The sequence below is a fragment of the Mugil cephalus genome, chromosome 12 (genome assembly GCF_022458985.1).
Source record: "Mugil cephalus isolate CIBA_MC_2020 chromosome 12, CIBA_Mcephalus_1.1, whole genome shotgun sequence".
Taxonomy (NCBI): Eukaryota; Metazoa; Chordata; class Actinopteri; order Mugiliformes; family Mugilidae; genus Mugil; species Mugil cephalus.
The window spans coordinates 14,277,745-14,297,828 of record NC_061781.1 but is presented as its reverse complement, the minus strand read 5'-3'; the positions used below and the strand labels follow the sequence as shown (position 1 = coordinate 14,297,828).

Here is a 20,084-nt window from a genome sequence, read left to right as displayed (position 1 = left end):
AGCTTTGACGTGGCTGTGTTGCCATTATCAAAGTCACTTTATTACGGGCGGCCCCATTCAGGCTAAATTGATCTCAAGCGGGCCGGATCAGTAACACAACAGAATAATAATCTATAACAATAAATAAATAAATTTCTTAAGAACAATAAGTGCAAATTGGGCTCATTGGTGTCTGTTGTTTAACCCTGGGTCTCAGTGGTGTGTTGTGTCCACTTCTCTTACTAAAACAGTGGAATCAGTGGACAAGTTAGGACTTTATTTTCCTTGGTCTCTCTGTGTTAGCCCTGTGATTGACTGGGGGACCTGTCCAGGGTGGGGTGTACCCCCACCTCTCACCCAGTTCAAATTTGCAAATTTATGCTGTGGGCCACATTCGACCCAAGTCACTTTTGGCCCACGGGCTGTATATTTAACACCTGTGTTCTAAGGTAAATATAGAGATTGGCTAAAACTAATAATGCAGCATGAAGACAGACACATTATAAGAAGTTAGTTGTTTATATAATGTACACAAAAATCACAAATTGGTCATCATAACATTGTCTTGTAGTGTAAGAATGTGTTTCCTCATCTGTAAACACACACAAATACAAACAGGGACTACAAGATACTAGACAGCAACAGTTGTTTTTTTATTCATCATAAAATAGATAAATTACTATAAAAAAGCCCAGAAAATACCATACAAAGAATTTAGAGTATAGAAAATATGTCATGATTATTTTGTACGTGTATTTCAATAAAGACTATCCCCTAATAATCACTACTATATTTACATCCTTGCAACAATAAATGTTGACGAAAACAACAAGCTCAAAATAAAATACTGCAAAGTGCAAAAGAGAAAGTTAGCAATGAAAGACCAGTATTAATTATTTTGCGTTAATTTTTACTTTCTCTCACCAGTGTGGACTGGTTGGACATACATTCAGCATCAGCTCCAACTCTTTTTCTTATTAGTTAGTGTTATCATCAAATTTATTATTCCTCCTCCTGACTTCCCCAGCCTCCTCAGCATCCATGCCACCAGACAGCTGAGACATTGCCGGACTAACTTTGGTGTTGTCCTCACTTCCCCCATTGGTATGCAGAGTATGCAAGATCTGGTCACTGGGGCGTTTCCAGGACGTTCGAGTGGCAATCCAAAGGATCAGAGCTCCAAAAACCGCCAGGAAGAGTCCAAGAACATTTACAAAAGCTGCCTCTGGGGGAGAGTCCTTATACTTTGGGTTCTGCCTGTGTCACAAAAAGAAAGTCAGACTAATTTTAAAACTGAATTTGCATTTTATTCGTGTGACTTTTAATCAAACACAACATCTTTACTTCACTTTTTTTTTTTTTTTTTAAATACTCACAGGGCAAAAATAAGTTTCTCTGTGATGCCCATGAGTGCCACGGCTATGACACTGGTAAAGAGTAAGAGGCCGCTGTAGACATGGACGGGCATGAACGCTGCTCTCCAGGATGCAGGTGTAACTGGTATCAAGTACATGCCAATTCCAAGAACAAGCTGCCCATTGAGAGAAGAGAGAGGGAAAAAAATAGTCAGATACTGCACTTATCAACACCATGACTTTGCAATTTGAACACAACCACAACTGTAAGAAGCTAAAAATCTCAGTACAACATAAAAAAGACAGTACCCTGCTTTTTATGTGTGTATGTATATATATATATATATATATATATATATATATATATATATATATATATATGCCAGGAGGAATATATAAGATGAGAATTTAGAGGTCAACCAATGGTTATCAGCATCTGTGGCAACAGTCAGTCTATTAAACTAACCTTGTAGACCCTGTTTTGTCTATGGAAGGAATACAAAAACATCTAGGCCAAAGAGACATGTTTAACATACTATAATAATGAAGTTTTTCCTTTACACACGCACACATATATTTATACACATATATATATATATATATATAAACCGGTGCATTGCTGCATAAAGCCTCACTATAGTTTAGTTATCTGAACATATTGTAACAATAAATCCTGTTTAGGTGCAAAATACTGCTACTCCCATTATTCAGGACAGTAATATCAGTGTAGCATCACACAACTAAAAGATTTTATTATTACCAGTCACTGCAAAGAAATCCCGACCAATAGAGCGTATTCACCTGTAGACCGTACAGTACCACCACTGTCAGGCCCAGCCAGCTGTGCAGGCTGTACATGTTGGGAATGTTGGCACCATTGTGGAAATCAAAAACTGCCACCATGGCTACGATGGCAAAAACAAAGGCTAATAAGTTCAGGCCCGCGTGGATCAACTTCATCACCAGCTTGCTGCACTTCCAGGTCCAGGGGAGCCTGTAGATAATTATAGCTGCAAAAAGAGAGAGAAGCTTGTTCACAGTCACCTTTATGTGCAACTTTTTAAATTCTGACAACGTGTATTTTAAATATGTTAACGTTTGTACATACTTTTTTTTGTTCCTTTGCTATTTAAAATCAGGTGTTTTATATGCATTCTTTGTGTATGTGATTTATATTGTTTCTCATTTCTCACTTTTGCTTCAAACATAAAGACACATTTCTTGCCAGGGAAGGTACCTGGAAATAAATTACAGCTTAATTCTTAAATAGTAAGTGTTAGATGACAGCCACACACAGTGGCTGCAATTTGACACGAAACACTTAACCACTCTCTTTCAAATGAAAACTATTTCTCACTAGCTTTCTTACTAACTATATTGCAGCTATAAACTTTACTTTTACATCAGAGGCAAACACAATTTTGTCGCTGCTACATGAATAACCTTCAGTGAAATATTAGAGGACTGCACTTTTATAATAATGAATTAGCAGTGTCCTCCCCTCCCCCAAGACTCTTGAAAAAAGTGATACTTGTGTAACTCGGGATTTCGCAGTAACTTCCTCAGTGTGTTTACATTCTTTGGAAAAAAATAAATAAATAAAAAAATCCTGAAAAGAGTCTCCTCACCAGTCCCTTGCAGGAAAATGAAGCCGGAGACTATCAGCACCGGATGCCAGTTGAACTCAGCCGCTCCTCCGTCCCAGGCTAAACCTTCCCTGAAGTGCAGCACCCATGTCAGGACGAAGACTATGGAGACGATGCCGAAGACGGCGGCTCCGGACAGGAGCACCAGGAACTGCTTCAAATTCTCCATCGCCATCATTGTCAGCAGCAGGACGGGACGGCTTGCCCACAGCAGCTGCTTTCAAACACAACAACTTCAAGTGGCGTCTGGAGAGGAGGGACGGCGGTCACATGACCCCCGAGCTGCGCAACGTGTGTGGAGGAGGATACGCGTTTTGTAACTTTGGTTGTAGAAGAGTCTGGACCATGGTCTGGAGTAGAAAAAAAAAAAACGTAGGAAGGTATTTCACCGTGTCACTCTCTGACTTCTATCAGACACAGATTGAGTTACTCATTTTCAGCTGGGAATTCAGGTGAATCAGGCGTAAAGGTTAAAGTCTCCCTAGTTTTAGATAAACGGTTTAAAATATATTGGTTTGACTGACTTTTTGCGGCTTTTGTTCTTTTAAATTATGCCACTACTACTACTACTACATGTTGACATTTTCTACAAAACCCGAAAAGTACGAGTTTCTTGAAGGCAGCAGTGTTTTAGGTCTGTGAGGATTCTCAGCCTTTCATGTCAAAGTGTATAAACATCTAAAACAAACCACATGGACCTGACTGATTTTATTTTAATGTTTTAAACATCATCCAAGTTACATGTGGTGGGGAGTTGTTTTATCATTATTATTATTATTGTTAGGCAATTTGGGTGGTGCACATTGGAGACTCACGTGACTAAGGGTCTGTTAACGTCAGATACCAGCAAATGGAGTAGTTCATAACAGTTCATGATAATAATCCTTCAGCATTTGTGCTCATGCTTTTTGACACGTCATAATCTTTTTTTTAGAATGTGTGAATAACCCGTGTATAATATTTGTCCTTGAGTGTGTTTGATTTCAACTGTTTGCCTAAAATGCTCCTTCAAAGGACAAATACACTACTTTGAAATTGAAAATCAGACTGTATTAGACTGTATTAGTCATATCCAGATATAATCTGGTCGCTGGGTATGTTTAAAAGCTCAGTTTTTCCAACCCTAACAGACACCTACGGCATGCAGGATTTCTACTGTCTCATATCTGCACTACTTTAGCCAAGAGCTACCATTAAAAATATCATTATGTACACACATAGTGATAATAAATGATTCTTGATGAGGTACAAAATCTTTCCACCCAAAATCACAAAAATAAGCTTAATGTTCTAGATGTGTTTGTACCAATACATTATCATCACCTTTTTTTATGTGTTCTCTAAATGCTCCCAAGAGGAAGAGAAATATTTAGTTGTCTTCTCCATACATACAATAGCTACTCCAATCATTCTGGTACATTTGTCAGTTTGATCTGTCTTAACATAGACATTTTTCAGCAATTAATTCATTAACATTTGAAACCCATGCATGAGCAGCCCTGTAAATCTGCAAGCAACAACCGTTGGTGAAATGTGAGAGTGTCACCACATTCACTCTGCATGAGAGCACTGCAGCTGGAGAGTCGCTTTATCGGGACGGTGTCGGGAGACGAGCCCGGTAACATAAACAAATTTACCACGTAACTGTCTCAGATTCTAGCTCCAACAAACAAAATATGTCATTATGTGAATGTGCATGATGAGAGAAGAAAAGAAAGCAGAGCAACAAAACAATTTGGAAAAATATAACATTTTAATTTGAGAAAGAAATGCAAGAAATAAAAAAAAATGGTTCACAGATATGACAATTATACAAAGCAGTGTTTAAAATTGGTGATCAAATGTAATCTACACTAAAAATGTGATCCAGATGTGTAATCTTTTCAACTAGGCATAACGATATGACCTAATTTATGTCCTAATATCGTGTAGGTGTCCCTTCTGCCTCCAAAACATCTCTGACTCATCAGAGAATAGACATGGGACACTTGTGGTGTCTGGTAACACAATGAAATTTGAATTGTTTATAAAGCATTTTTGCGTGTGCGCCTGTGTGAGGCCGCATCCTGCTGAAGGTGGCTGCTGCCATCAAGGAGCGTCATCACAACATGGGTTTAAATAACATCCACATGAACGTCCAGAAGTGTCCCAGCAGATCACTGAATTGTCACAACATAGTCAGTGTTGTGTCTGACAGGTGTATGGAACGGTGGCACAACGTTCTTAGAAGTACTCATCTTAAAATTGAGAGGTTTGCAGCAGCACCACTTATTTCCTGGAGGCCTTGAGTTTGTAAACATGGCAGCAGAAGTTAGAGTTCTTTTGTTCAACGTGAACAATCGTGTCTTTGTCAAAGAACAACTCGTGACGGTAAGTCTGGAACAAAAGATAAGAGCATCCATTAGCCCCGGACGCGCACACGATTCAGCTCGACGTTGGCATTTTCAAGACGCTCACCTCGTCCCAGGGTTCAACCAGCTCTACCTTCCTCTGCAACCGCCCACTCTGGTTGTCGTGTAGCCGGACGTGAGCTCTCCCTTCTCCTTCCTCGCCGTTCGTCGTGACCACAGCCAAGAGGTCAAGCTCATCCTCATACTCCACCATTCGGAAAGTCTGCATAATCACAAGGTTGTCGTAAATATCGCTCAACACAGTGACTGTGCAGAATTCTGTGTACACACAGCTCCGCGTCGTGCTACTTATCAGGAGCCTGTTTAACAAACCCTCGACACTTTGCCCTCCAGTTGTTGAACTTGCTGGGACGTGACCAGCGCTCTGACACTGTTGTTGGATATTGTTAGAAGTGTCCTCCACGCGTGTTGAGGACATTTCTAACAATATCCAGCAGTCATGTGACCGAGGAGTCGTGTAAAAAGTAAATGTCTCGTTTTTTTTCGTTGTTTTTCCAAGAACCAGGCGCCTGATGTGATGTTTGAAATCCGGCAGCGATGTTTAATTTTCCCACGTCCTAGATTTTATAGCATACATGTTTGACTATGTAATTTATTAACCCTTTAAGGCAGGGGTGTCAAACTCTTGTTAGTTCAGGGGCCACCTACAGAACAATATGATCTCAAGGGGGCCAGACCTTCAAATAATGACAACTTCAAATGTTTCCCTTTGTTTTAGCACAAAGAAGTACATTATGAAAGTGTTTACATTTAATGAACTGCACTATTACAAAATCTTTTATGAACAACCATGTTTCTTAAGAAAAAGAAGTGCAGTTTCTGCATGTCTCAATGTTGTGTTATGTCCACAGCTCTTACTAAAATTGTGTGAAACGTAGGAAAAGTAGTTACTTTTATTGGAAAATTTGCAGTCAATGTCTTCAATGTAACTTTTGCACTTTGCAAATTCATCCCGCGGGCCAGATTGGACCCTCTGGAGGGCCGCTTTTGGCCCGCGGGCCACACGTTTGACACCGGTGCTTTAAAGCCTGAATATAAAAACCGCGTTAAGGCTCGCGGTTTTTAAAATACCGTGACTCACAGTGGTTTGCTCTTATTGACAAAATTCAAAGTTGTGATTTTGTCTGGAAGGCCTTCGTGACATCTCAAGGGTGTAACTAACTTTGTTTTTACCAACAAATTCCTCCAAACAACTCTCTCTTCCCGGGGCTCCCTGGTCTACAGTGGTGTGTTGTTATTACCATATTGGCAGCCTTTTTTTCTTTTTCCAGAAAGCGCAACTTCCCAGTTTTCAACCACACTTTGTATTTTGTCCATCAGTGAGTTATAGTATTCAAATACCGCTAGCGTTTCTTTTTTTATGCGCAGGCGGATGTTCAGGTCTTAAAGGGTTAAGACATTATGCTGTTCTTCTTCACATTCTTAAGCAGCACAGTTATGAAAGTGTAATCCCGTTGTTACCTCTTGGTGTGAGTCATCATCCAGGTGATGAAATCTCCTCTTCACAGCGCGGCCTGATGAGGTGACGGTGACTTGGGAGGCAGGCTGCAGCAGACGGGAAGCAGAAAGTTTACACTTCACACTCAGATTGTTAAAATCCATGAAGAGAAGGGATTCAAGATCAAGGTAAAGCAAATCTATGCAGACAATATTGCACACAGGAAGGTCCTTAACATCACACTTACATCGTTTCGATGGGTTGTCATCGAGAAATCTTCAACTACCTTTGACGGCAAAACGTTGTTCAGTTCACCAATGATTTTTAGGACACTAGGATGGAAGGAAAAACACATTCTAATGTATCATGTACTGTATGTGGCGAAGGCAATGGTATCGTCACTTTATAGTCTTTTATTTTTAAATGCTGACTCACTTTATGGTGGTGGGTCCAATGTGGACGATTCTTCCCGACTCGTCCGGATGGAAAAAGATCTCATCACTCTCCAGAGAGAAGCAGTCCATGTTTTGTATCCCGTTTTTTGCCTAATTTTACAAAATGACAATGTACCAAGTGAGCGAAACTGTACAAACTGGATGTCGCAGGGTTCAAGTGCACCAATCAGCCATTCTCAAACCACATTTCCAACGCTGGACAGGTAACACAATGTTTACAACCCAACATACGCATCCACTTCTGGGTCTTATTCACCACATGTGTGGCCGCATCGTACTCTTTCCAGCTTTTTTTTATTTAATTATCTGTGTAATTTTTTCATGTCAACTACCTGACCTTTTCTCTGTCACAGCCAGTTAATCGTTCCACCTTTAAGATAAGATATTATACATATATATGTGTATATATTTATGACTTTTTAACCTTGGGACATGATCAGAAAACGGTCACAATAACACATATTAAAACCAGAACTTTGCCCTTAAAAGCTTTTCTCCAGATTCAACTTAATTAATTACAGCTTAGACTACAGATGATAAAGAGCAGATTTAAAGCCCTTTGATACTGAATTGTGTATGTTTTTAGATGAAATATCTATTGAAGAAGAGTGTTCTGCTAATGATTATTCTGGTTCTGGTTGGTATAATCTTTTCAATATAGAGAAAAGCCTCTTACAGATGAAGCTGAGTTTGGCACCGAAAGGGTTTTGTTGGGGTTTTGTTTTGTCCGGCTAGCGCTTAAATAGAAACACTGTCAAAAACATCTGCGCCACTTCTCCCACTGCGACACCTTCAATAGGCTCTGACCAATTTGGTGGTGGTTAAGTTCATCACACGACAGAACTGAGCTAATTATCTATTAAAGCCGTGTTATGCATCATAGTCTGGATTCCACTCTTATTAATATACGATGTAATGTTGTACAGTTGAGTACCATGATGCTCTCTGTGAGTGAACAGATGTGGTGAGTCCCGCTGTGTCTTTTATGCGGCGGCGTGTGGATGTAGTGCCAAGGGAAGCCTCCGATCTGGACACCGTTACTTGAACACGACACCTCGAAAAGTACATGGGGGCAGTCTGCACAGTAAGAAAAAGAACAAAGTCACATGGTTGCTGACCACTGCTAACCTGATTTTAAAAAAAAAATGGTTAACAGAGTGATTCCACACGTCTAAAATTCAAATGCTGACAAACCTGTGATCTGGATATTTATTGGGACACCAAACGGTTCATCTCCCACCGTTTTGCCTCCAAGGAGTCGACTTTGCTTTCCAAGTGTTACCGTCTCCGTCAGGTACTGAGAGCACATTTAAAAACTTTAATGAAGTTAGATACTCAGTATTATGCTGAAAGCTCTTCTGAGATAAAGAAATGCATACCCTTTGAAGAATGTGCTCAAAGCTGTACAACTTCACCGACTTGTTGCTGTAAGACACCGCAAGGACGCCTTGGGACAGAACGACGTCGGTGATGCCATTTCCAAATGCCTGAAAGAAAAAACATTTACATTTTAACAACTTGAGACTCCTTGAGACACATTTTTAAAAATTTAAACTACAAACAAATCTGTGCACCTTTTTGTTGATCTCCAAGATGCCCACAACTTGCAAAGGGAAAACATGAAAAATAGCCAGGTGCATCACTGTATTCTGAGTGATACCTGCCTGTGGAATAAGAGAGCACAGAAAAACATGGTTCATATCGCTTTTCCACAACTCTTTATCTCTTTTCTTACTAAAATAAATCAATCATTAATAAAGCTTAAAGGGAGATAAATGAGCCATTAAAGCATATATGGTAATGTGTAACCTCCTGATTCACTGCCTTTTATGATTTTCCTATTAGTGCAAATTGATTAGGTTTGACTTTAGTACTGTTGATTTATCAGAAGACGGGATCCTGTGTTCTGGGCAACTGCGTATTTCTGCAGCATACGTCACCGTTTAATGGCTAAACAATCAATTCATCTAAAGGCTAATAGAAAGAAAACACTGTAAAAGTCGTCACTGGTGACTTATCTATTCTTTGAAATTATACAAAAATAAAGCGTAAGACTTGTTTCTAAATGCATGAACCGTAGAGAGCCCATGTATAGAATGGTCTCTTTTAGGTTTTATTATCATTAACAAACTGTCACAAATAAATAATTTAAGTTCACTTTACCTGTCTTGCTAAAGGTGTATCTTTGTTTTGAACAGATTTTACGTAGAACGTCTCTTGCGAAACATCCCAGCCAAGATACCTACAAGACAACGTTACGATGGAGTGAACGACAACTAAAAACGATTTAGTCGCCACTAAACGACACAGATCTCAACATACCTGAACTTGTAGCGCGGAGAGAGATAAACTCTCTGCAGCTCTTTTCCCGTTTCAGCTGAAAGCCGATACAGCCAGTTGTTGGCCGTCAAAGCCAGGAGGCAAGGTTTATGATCGGAGGCAGAGGACAATGTTTGGTCCTGAAAAAGAAACAAGACATTTGAATAACAGATATCAGCGAGAATGGGAACTCAAAAACAAAAAGTTTACTCACAAGCGGGCTTTGACACAGCAAGGCATTTTCAATTTTCTCATGTTTGGACCTCTTAGGCAATTTGTACAAAATTTGAGGCTCAGCATGAACACTGGAAAAAGTAAAACACAGTCATGCACATTTCCCAGATATTTAGTTACTATTACAAGGACCAACAAGAGCACTGAGACAGTTAACCTATGATTTGGTGTTGTATATTTTACACTCAAGTAGGCTGGTCTGTGTTTCATAATCATTTATGCAACAATTATAAAGTTATCATATTTTACTTTTTTAAACATCTGTGGACCTTATAATAGGCACCAATAAGCCACATCATTAAGACCACATGCCTAATATTGTGATTGTGTAGTTCTGCAAAACAGTTCAAACTCATCAGGGTATCCTGATGATAGTCTGTGCTGGCGTTAATACTTTCTGAGTCGTTCCTCTGCAGCTGCATTGTTCTTAATGTTGTGGCTGACCAGTCTATGTTTCTGTTTTCACATTGCTCTTAATAACAAGATCGCCTTTATTTGGTAGATGACAGTTAAACTGTAAATGTTTCTGCTGGTCCTCTGTTAAAGTAGAGGTGATGTGTACATGTTTATTTATTTATTTAGTGTCTATACTCACCAGCTGTAGCAATTCTGGTAATTCTCAAAGTATATTTTGCCACTCTCGTACATTATTGGGGATTTGGAGGTCTTGCTCCACACTTTGCTGAAAGTCCTGTTTTCCTACAACGTGAAGGCAACAACTAATTTACTGAAACAGCCATCGTAATCAATTTGAGTGAACATTTTAGTGCGCTGTCCGTCATTACCTGGAGGAGGATGCCTCTGAGGACCTTCATGCTGTGTCTGGTTAATGTCCCAGCATCCCTGACACCTCTACTCCTCCAGCTCAGCAGCTCTGCTGCGTTCACGGACCTCTTCCTCCAGTAGGGCGCCATCACCAGGTGGCTCTTTATTCCACAAGAAGGTCGTCTGACAGCATGACAAGCGACACAATCAATATAACACCCAGAGCCAGGTAAGGACTGCGTGGTTTCCCATTCCGGCTCAGCAACTACTCACTGGGCTTCATGTTTTCCGACACCGCTGTCAGAAACATCTGCTTTAACGTTAACTAACGGCAGCTTGAGTTAGCGACGCTAAGCTAAAGACTCTTGGCTTTAGCCGCCAACTTTATTCAAGAGTCGTATCTATCGCAGTATGTGGCGGAGATGTTTCAAGAGGCGAGAAACGATCAGGTGTAGCTGACAGTTGCGTCGTTAATATTGTTGAATTAATACCACTAATACCATCAGTGTTATAGCTTTACTTCGCCGCTAACGTTAGCCTAGCACCTTGTCTCCATTGACCATTTTCCCCATTGCAGTGCAGATCGATACTGGAGTATCGATACCACAAATGTCAAATCTTTATGCTTTAAAATCGACTCTCAGATCACAATATCGATACTTTTGATACTTGGGTCATTTGAGTTGACAGGAATTAACAGGGACACTGTGGGAAGTAACTAAAGTTGTGGCAACACAATAAACCTCAATAAACACACAGTACGAGCCATGTATGATGAGGCAAACAGAAGACGAGAGCACAGTGCCAGAATTATGATGCAAGTTTTAATTTTCATTAAACAATAATTTGTTGTAATAGTTATATTATTTTCTGTATTTTTTTGTGTGTGTTTGAAACACCTTTTCTCAAATTTCGTATGACCTCCGTTTGGTTTCTCTCTTATTGTATTAGCTCAGCTATTAAATGAGGCTGCTACCTCAATATACTTCCAAGTTGAAAATAAATTAATAAGTGACTCTGATGTTTTTATTCTTCATTAAGCTACTTGAAAACATTATTTAAAGAATAAATAAATATAATTACCAGACACATTAGGTGTATTTGCACTAAGTATCGTTATCGGATCGGTACCGCCGATACCAGCCTGAGTTTTATTCAGTATCGAATTGGAAATCATAAACCTTCTTCTACTCAGGAATCAGGCGTTGATTCTCCAGCTTGTTAACTCTGTAGCGCCCTCTTCCGACCGACCCTAAATGTTGGAACTTCTTTTCCCTTCCTCTCTTTGGATACTCTTCAACAAAGAGCAATAAATGAAGGAGATCCGCACATTCAAGCAATACGTATAACGACAAAACAGACACAAGTGTGCAGTGCAAATCAGACAAGAGTGTTATTTTAAAGAAAAATATTGAAGGTGCACAGATGGATTTTTGTTCCAGGAGGAGAAAATATTTATAATGTATTGTTCTGTTTCTGTTTCAGTGACTTTAAATGTGTTATTGAAGATGGCGATATCAAAGAAATGTAGCCCTCTTGATTCATATGTGTTCATGCATTTTTAACATAATGAGTGATGTTCCTCTAGAGTCTAAAGGACATTTAAAAGACAGACATATGGGCAGACTGGAGATGCTCACTGCTTTTGATAGTAAGACTCATCCTTTTCAAGAGAAGTCTGTTTTAAACCACTAAATGAAACCGTATTATCCGTTTTTATAGATCAAACCAGGGGTTGATGGTTCAATGCTTTTCAGGACAAGGACCCCAAACTGATGGAGAGATCCTATGTGTTCTTTATTAAACTTGGCCTAGTGCTTATAAATATACATTATTATTATCATTTTGCATTCAGTATTAAGCTATTCAGATAATACGCAGGTTCAAATATTAATTTTCTTTAGTTCAAACATGTACAACAGTAGGGTGGCCGTGCAACTGCCATAAACATAAACATGCCAGTATATATCATGCACTGTTAGCTTCTCTTCTGCTAATATTGCAGCGTGATTCTGGGGGCGGGGCCTATTGTGTACGGGAGATTTTGATTGACAGGTCTCAGCTAGTGCAGCGCTCTGTGTCAAAACGTGCGCTGTTGAGACAGAAAGAAAGATATCTGCTCCATTTATCCCTTCATTAAAATAAGTTGGAGTCATGTTAGTGTGTGTTTAAAGAAATTAAATTTGTGGAGAAAAAATTTTAAAAAATATACAAAAAATGTCTAATCAACTTAAGATTGTGCAGTACCTTCACGGACCTACTAGGGGTCGCGGACCCACTTTTTACTTTATTCCACAAGACCTGTGGAATAAAGTAACTAATATAAATGTCAACCAACATAATAGGAGTTATATTTGTGCATATAGAGCATATAGCCTTCTGATGCCACATAAGTGATGCACACACACACAGAGACGTTCATTTGCTGTTAGACTTTTTTTTCTTCTTTGGACCACTTTTAATAGTTACTGATCACTGCAGACCACTCTGGGAACTCTCCATAAAGGCTAGACTTTAGAGATGCTCCTACTCCGTTGTCTAGCCATAAAATTGGACCCTTGTCAGAATGTCTCAAATCCTTCCTATTGTTAATTTTTCCTGCTTTTAATGCAACAGCTTTGAGGACAAAATATTCACTTGCTGCCATGATAACAACATCACTATTATTCAGTTGACCAGGTGGTTATGTCACTTGATGGCTCATCAGTTTATAAGTTCAACTCTGTTTTTAATAGGTTCATATCTAGTTTTAATCTTACTTGCCTGTTACTACCTGTTTATTTATTTCTTCAGATTGATTATGATCTAATGTAGACGCCGTCTTATTGTTCTGTAGGAAAAGTTTTTATACAGCCACTTGTTGTACATTGTGAAACTACACATAGTGAACCTCTTTTACTCGTTCACGCAAACACGTTTCCGTGTCCAGAACCAACATTTTGAATTTGCTCCAATATCTGGCTGAACCTGACTCATATCATATCATCATATCATTTTAACTCCATAAGCCATTATGTCACTGTCTGGAAAATTATCTCTGCGGTGCAAAATGCACTTGTAGCATTAAGAGTTAAGATTTATATGCTGAGGTCTATGATGCTTTCAGTAAAATGTTAAAACCAGTCATGTTTATTTATTACAGACGTGTCGTATATTATTTTATATAGCTTTCACCTACAGAGACTTGTCCTTTATCTTAAAATACAATTCTATATGTTTCAACAAAGCATGTCTTCACACTATGAGCCTATAATCTTTTTAAAAGAGTAAACATTAGATTTCATAATGTAGGAGGTAACTGGTTGTTATTATGTTCAGGTTAAGGTAAAGACACATACACATATCGACAGGGAAACTTCACTTTGTCCAGATTCTGCTCCAAATCCTATGAATGCGAGGTCAACTTTCTGACTCCATCTATGATTTGTATCACATTCCTTACTGTTCCAGGCTGTAATTTTTATCCTTTCATCGCTTGCCATCTTAAAATGATCCAATACAGTTTGATATTATGCTTTTTATCAGAGATATGACACTAAAATGTGCTATTTATTCAGGAGTGTCTACATCTGCCTGAATGTTTCCCCCCTAACTCAGTGTGCTCTTGAGATTTCTGCTACTAGACGTGTTTTTGATTTATATGCCTGGTAACACGTGGTGCCTAGCCCATGGCGTGCTATTTTAACAACTGCACAAAACGAGGACAACAACTCAGAGGTCTGGGCGTGGATTGTTGTGCAACAGTTCCACAAAATAAGAAATAAAACATTTAAAAAGATTCAACTCACATAATCGTGACAGTCAAGGATACTCTCACCCTTAAATCTTAGTTCTCTATTCATTTGTCAAATTCTCACTGTAAAAAAAGTCCTCAAATAGAAACTCTTAAATGGTTCCATGGTACAATAAATCAAACACATTTGTGTGCTTGTGTGAGCGAATGGGTAGATGTGTGCGTGACTGTGAAGTGATTTGAGTACCAATAGATAGAAAGGCGCCATTCAAAAACAAGACTTTCATAAATTCTCCAAAATTTAAAAGACGCTCTAAACATTTTAAACAGATACTGCTCTCATGATTAAAAGTGGTCTCTGTTCAGCTGTTTCCTTCACACTTACAGATAAAATGCACAAGCTGCAGAGACTCTCGGTGGCCAAGCTGGCGACAGTTTTCCTCAAACTCTCGGTGAGGTTAAAGAGCTCTACAGGGAGACCGTCAGTCCCTCTGGGTGCAAGGCTTCTGACCAATCCTGATGACATCTTCAAGCACAACATGTGGTCAGTGCTCTCTTTAACAAAAACACGTCGACTGCTTGTAAAAATCGACTTGCAAAGTCTATTGAATCCATCAGTTTATCAGTTCCTCTCACTGTTGACTAGGGATCATGTGGAGTGGACAGAGGAGGACCGAGAAAACGCACGGCGGCAGGCAGCAGAAAATTCCAGTGTACGACTTCCTTTAACGGAGCAAGGCAAGAGTGCATCCCCGCAGCATATTTTAACGCATTCAGCTTAATTACAAAGTGGTGAAAATGGCCCTGTGTTACCTCCGCAGGTAAACTTGACAGAGAAGCTAGCCAGTACTGGGACAAGTTTTATGAGATGCATCAGGATAAGTTCTTCAAAGACCGCAAGTGGCTGTTTTTAGAATTCCCAGAGCTGCTTCCTCCGGGCGCAGAAAGCCAGGACGCAGACACATGTCGGAGTAATCAGCCGGCGGAAAGTCCACTACAAGGAACGTCCAGCACGGACGCAGGGACAAGACGCCATCGCAGAAATACAGGCGATGTTCACTTTCAGGAGGCCGGTCAAGATGCAGGACGAGGAGAAAAAGAAGCTGCCGAACAGACCTCTGCGTTTCCCGGACAGCATGCATCTTTCAGGATCTTCGAGGTTCTCAAAAATCTTATATCATATAAGCATATATACAAAAATATATTTTTAATTAATTGTAATATACACAGTGTTGAATAATGTCCCAACAATCATGTCCCCTCTTATTGTCTTTACAGGCTGGATGTGGCGTTGGTAACAGTGTATTTCCCATTTTAAAAAGCATTAAGTGAGTAAATATATGATCACCTATAATTATTTATCAAAAGGTTTAGGATTACAACTTACTGGCTGAGAAGAGAGTTCACGGTGGAGACGTCTCTGTGAGGTTGTCATTAGAATATAAAAAAGTAACAAAGAGTCTAGTTAAAATGGGTAAAAGTTGCACTCTCTGTTTCTGCATAACTCCAGTCCATGTTTCTGATGAGCTCCAGGAAAAGATCATAAACTACAACACTAAATAACTGCTTCATCACTACTACTCGAGGTTTTTGTGTGGTGATTTCATAGTGACTGAGTTGGTTGTTTTATTTCACAGAAACACAGATTCCTTCTTGTACTGCTGTGACTTCTCCCCACGTGCCATTCAGATGGTCAAGGTAAGAATTAGGTCGGCATGAAAATACGACGTACCAGTAAATATCTGCTCACAAACAACCACGGCTTCATAGAAATCATAGTCAAAGCCGCATCAGTGTCCATTTGATACATGTATGAACTTTAAAGTATAATGGCCGTCTTTTCAGAATGAGGATCCAGAGCCTGCCTGACTTTTTTTCTGTGGTTCATTCACAAAAATCTACTTACAAGTAAAAAAAACTTAAAGAAGATTCTGGTACATTACAATGTGATATGACTATGTTTTTGTAGAGGTGATTTAAACTTTGATTCAGATCATTTAATACGACGTTGACAAACCATTGTCTGTAGCTGAAAGCTTAAAGCTACCCAAACTTTAAACATGTCAATATAGTCATATTAGAATACAGTCGTGAAGCCGGAATATTAAAGAGACATCATAATAAATGTCGTATTGTTATCTCACAAGTAAAATATTCCAGTCACAACAATTCCATCCTTAAACCGTTGAGAGATTTGGTCTCCAGATATGGTGTCATGTGCAGGGATGACATAAACAAAAGCCCCAGTTTTACACTGTTAATGAGAGGATTTATCACATGTGTAGAGTCGACCATCTAATTACAGCCATCTTACTGCGAGAATCAAATATTAATCTGCATGTAAAAAAAAAATAATAGCATATTTATTCAATGTTTTTGCTACAATTGGTAATGATCCAGTGATTTCAAACAATTTTTTTTTTTAAATTAGCTTGTATATAGACAAAAGTTTGTTCATTATCTAGCTGTGTTGATGATTCCATGTAATATCTGAAAATAATAATAATGGAAATAAGCTTGGTTGCATTTCAGATTACATTATTTTAACAGCTCATTATGTCATTATGATACAGACAAATAGAAAATGATTAAAAATTAAATGACACGAAATTGCATATAGTTATACAGACTTATGCAAGATTATAGCTTTATATATATATATATATATATGGAGATAATGTTTGTCAGTGTGTTGCATGTTACATTTCAATCTGACTTTAACTGAGTACAAAATTAGATTGCCTATGAACTCCTTATAAGCAACCACTCACTGTATCCAGTGTGTGTGGAGGTAATTCCATCATGCCAGTAGAAATAGTCACAAAGAGTACAATGAGGACAGGATCAAAAGGAAGCTGTTATTATATGTGTAATGGTTAAAATAAAGCGTTTAAAAGCAGTGAACATCAACAGAAGTCTGCACGTGGTACGAGTTCAAATAAAAGGTACATTTGGTAATTGACCTCGACAGTGGCACTTTTGTAGATGTGACCTAATTAATGTTCCTCTAATAGGACCATCCCGACTACGACGACTCGGTCTGTCACGCCTTTGTCCACGACATCTGCGAGGAGACGGCCTCCTTTCCCTTCCCTCCTCAGAGCCTGGATGTCGTTCTGGCGGTCTTTGTGCTGTCCGCTATTCATCCGGATCGGTAGGTGAAGGTTAGAGCACAAAGATGGGAGAGCTCGATGTCATTTATCACCTGCCAGACCCCGCCCCTTCCATAACCTCCGCTCCCATCCCCCACCTTCACATTCCCCAGGCTTTGTCTGAACGCCTTTACAAGACCTAAATATAAATCTATATGCAGCGTGTTAACAGCACGGTGGTTTGATTGAAGTGTACACGGATGTGAGAGAGGGCGGCACGTGTTTGAATTTACGGGCTAAAGTAAAACAGAACCACCTGTACCGACACTTTTTCACTGTCCATTCTAAACACCTCGTTTAGCAGTTTATTAAAGGTTTTGATGTTTAAGTGAAAATGCTGCCGTATTCATTGGGTGCTAACCTATCAAACTACGTTATCGGTCCATTACCTGATATTTTTTCATTGACAGATTACAAGGAGTTGCGAATCGACTATCTGCGTACCTGAAACCTGGAGGAATATTCCTCTTCCGTGACCGTGGAAGATATGACTTGTCACAGCTCAGGTTTAAGAAGGGTGAGACTCCAACTATTCCTGTTATATCAGGTTATCTCAGTATTACACAATCAGTCATGTTTATGTGTTTATATGTTTATTATGTGTTATAATCTCTTTAAAACAGGAAGGTGCTTATCAGAGAATTTCTACACATGTGGAGATGGAACCTGTGTTTATTTTTTCACTAAAGGTACAGATAGATCTTCTGCATGGACTAAATATTTACTGACAGGACTTAAGATACTATTAGGACACAGAAATCAGTTTTGATGCTTTAAGAAGCTGCATGGTGTTCGTTTGCATTCAGAACATAGTCATTATTTGTATAGTTACATGAGTTTTGGCCGCTGTGTCAAAACCTGGGTGTTGATTGTGTTATATGTGTTTTTACAGAGGAGGTTCATGATTTATTTTCCAAAGCTGGACTGGAAGAAATTCAGAATTTGGAGGACAGACGGCTACAAGTGAACCGACGGCAAAAAGTTGTAATGCGCCGTGTGTGGATGCAGGGCAAGTTCAGGAAACCATATCCACCTTCATCGTCTTAACACCCCACCTTCCTGTTTTTTATACTTACTACTTTTTTTTTTCACATACTTCTCTGAGAGAAACAGTTGTACAACAATAAAACTATGCAATAAAAACATTGTCAACAAAATGTGTGGTGTTGTCTGGGTTCATATCATTGTATTAATATTCATGATTGAGTTTAGTGACTGTAACTGCTGTGACAGAGGGTCGAGGGACTAATTAACAGAAAATAAGAATGATTACAAAATGATCAAAATGTTATATATAAGAAAAATTATAATGACATTAAACATGTTTACATATTAAAAAGAAAGCTCTTAAAGAAGCTGCTGATGACATGTGAATAAATAATCCCTGTAACTCCTGTTTACTTTTGCACTTTAGTCACTTTACTCTTAAAGTCGTGTCTACATCCTCCATGGACAGTTTTGGATAGTTAATACATTTATGGCATAGTTTTTTTCTTTTTGTACATATTTTACATTTTTCTATTTTTTGTATTTTCTTCGTTAAAAGTATCTTGTAAGTACACGTTGCTCACTTGTGCCTTAAATTGACCCCAGGGACAAATAAAGTTTTCTGAATCTGAGTCAAGTTTATTTTTTTTTTCTGTTTTTTTTTTCCACCTGAGCTAATGGTTCTCTTATGACCCATTAATGAAAAGCCAGAAACTCCAGCGTGTGAACAGGGTAAAACTCTTTGCTAAAATGTGTTGTAAGAGGCTAATAAACTGTCTCAATGACAGAACACTGCACAACACACTTTTTATTTAGCTAGACACATGCATATGTCAGTATTACACAATCAGTTATATTTATGTGTTTAATGTTTATTATGTGTTATAATCTCATTAAAACAGGAAGGTGCTTATCAGAGAATTTCTACACATGTGGAGATGGAACCTGTGTTTATTTTTTCACTAAAGGTACGAATAGATCTTCTGCATGGACTAAATATTTGCCGACAGGACTTAAGATACTATTAGGACACAGAAATCTCACAAGTGCATATGCACTATATATCTCTGCACAACATTTTGCACAGTCTATTCTTGTGCAGGCATCTGCAACACCTACTAACAGTTGTATAAATAACAGTGTGCATTCAGCATACAGTTAAATTCTCACCCTTTGTACATTCTGTATATTCCTTGTCATAATGCGCCCGCTTGCCAGTTCCTTACTTACATTAGTGAAACTGAATGCATTTAAATATAACAGTCCTGCACTAAATATTTAACATCATGAAGGTTATGGAATTCAGTATTTGTTTTAACAAATTTAGATTTACTGACTCATGTGTTTTCATTTTGGAGGCTGTGTTTAGTAGTACTATTGAATTGTGTTGTGTTGCACTGAATTCAATACAGTTTGACAGCATCACAAATCACACCCTCTGAAAATGACCAGATTCCAGCACACACCGAACATTATAACAGTCGCGGGGGTTTAGAGCTCGTCTGTTATGTTACAATTCATTTGTTTTCAGTAGTGTACATAATAAACTGGCAAATGCACTATTAGTAGCTATAGTAGTACAATAAATATGTGTCATGTTTATATATGTG

General features: G+C 38.7%; 3 protein-coding genes across 3 annotated transcripts; 1 reads left to right on the top strand and 2 right to left on the bottom strand.

The window, feature by feature from the left end:
* Positions 1-482: 482 nt before the first annotated feature.
* LOC125017751 (plasma membrane ascorbate-dependent reductase CYBRD1) lies at positions 483-3,280 on the bottom strand. Its single transcript, XM_047601220.1, has 4 exons — positions 2,963-3,280; positions 2,136-2,344; positions 1,356-1,510; positions 483-1,236 (listed from the first exon to the last, which is right to left on the bottom strand). Exons 1-4 carry the CDS (start codon positions 3,156-3,158, stop codon positions 957-959), a joined length of 840 nt encoding a protein of 279 aa, XP_047457176.1. The 5' UTR covers positions 3,159-3,280; the 3' UTR covers positions 483-956.
* A 1,434-nt stretch (positions 3,281-4,714) lies between these two features.
* Positions 4,715-11,182, bottom strand: dcaf17 (ddb1 and cul4 associated factor 17). Its single transcript, XM_047601218.1, has 15 exons — positions 10,876-11,182; positions 10,623-10,785; positions 10,433-10,536; positions 9,818-9,908; positions 9,607-9,743; positions 9,448-9,526; positions 8,859-8,948; positions 8,664-8,771; positions 8,479-8,581; positions 8,219-8,361; positions 7,265-7,374; positions 7,077-7,161; positions 6,853-6,936; positions 5,438-5,593; positions 4,715-5,356 (listed from the first exon to the last, which is right to left on the bottom strand). Exons 2-15 carry the CDS (start codon positions 10,749-10,751, stop codon positions 5,249-5,251), a joined length of 1,527 nt encoding a protein of 508 aa, XP_047457174.1. The 5' UTR covers positions 10,752-10,785; positions 10,876-11,182; the 3' UTR covers positions 4,715-5,248.
* mettl8 (methyltransferase 8, methylcytidine) lies at positions 10,702-19,106 on the top strand. Its single transcript, XM_047601219.1, has 10 exons — positions 10,702-10,831; positions 14,723-14,879; positions 14,982-15,073; positions 15,157-15,494; positions 15,614-15,663; positions 15,973-16,033; positions 17,350-17,489; positions 17,898-18,004; positions 18,111-18,176; positions 18,380-19,106. Exons 2-10 carry the CDS (start codon positions 14,728-14,730, stop codon positions 18,532-18,534), a joined length of 1,161 nt encoding a protein of 386 aa, XP_047457175.1. The 5' UTR covers positions 10,702-10,831; positions 14,723-14,727; the 3' UTR covers positions 18,535-19,106.
* The last annotated feature ends 978 nt before the right edge of the window (positions 19,107-20,084 follow it).

Coding starts and splice junctions, on each gene's coding strand:
- mettl8 (XM_047601219.1), top strand. CDS start 14,728: ATGCACAAGCTGCAGAGACTCTCGGTGGCCAAGCTGGCGACAGTTTTC. Junction 15,074..15,156: donor ACTTCCTTTAACGGAGCAAG/GCAAGAGTGCAT, acceptor TTACCTCCGCAG/GTAAACTTGACAGAGAAGCT. Junction 17,490..17,897: donor TCCGCTATTCATCCGGATCG/GTAGGTGAAGGT, acceptor TTTCATTGACAG/ATTACAAGGAGTTGCGAATC.
- LOC125017751 (XM_047601220.1), bottom strand. CDS start 3,158: ATGATGGCGATGGAGAATTTGAAGCAGTTCCTGGTGCTCCTGTCCGGA. Junction 1,511..2,135: donor TGGTACTGTACGGTCTACAG/GTGAATACGCTC, acceptor CTCAATGGGCAG/CTTGTTCTTGGAATTGGCAT. Junction 1,237..1,355: donor GAGAAACTTATTTTTGCCCT/GTGAGTATTTAA, acceptor TTTGTGACACAG/GCAGAACCCAAAGTATAAGG.
- dcaf17 (XM_047601218.1), bottom strand. CDS start 10,751: ATGGCGCCCTACTGGAGGAAGAGGTCCGTGAACGCAGCAGAGCTGCTG. Junction 9,744..9,817: donor TGCTGTGTCAAAGCCCGCTT/GTGAGTAAACTT, acceptor TTTCTTTTTCAG/GACCAAACATTGTCCTCTGC. Junction 8,949..9,447: donor ATACACCTTTAGCAAGACAG/GTAAAGTGAACT, acceptor CTTATTCCACAG/GCAGGTATCACTCAGAATAC.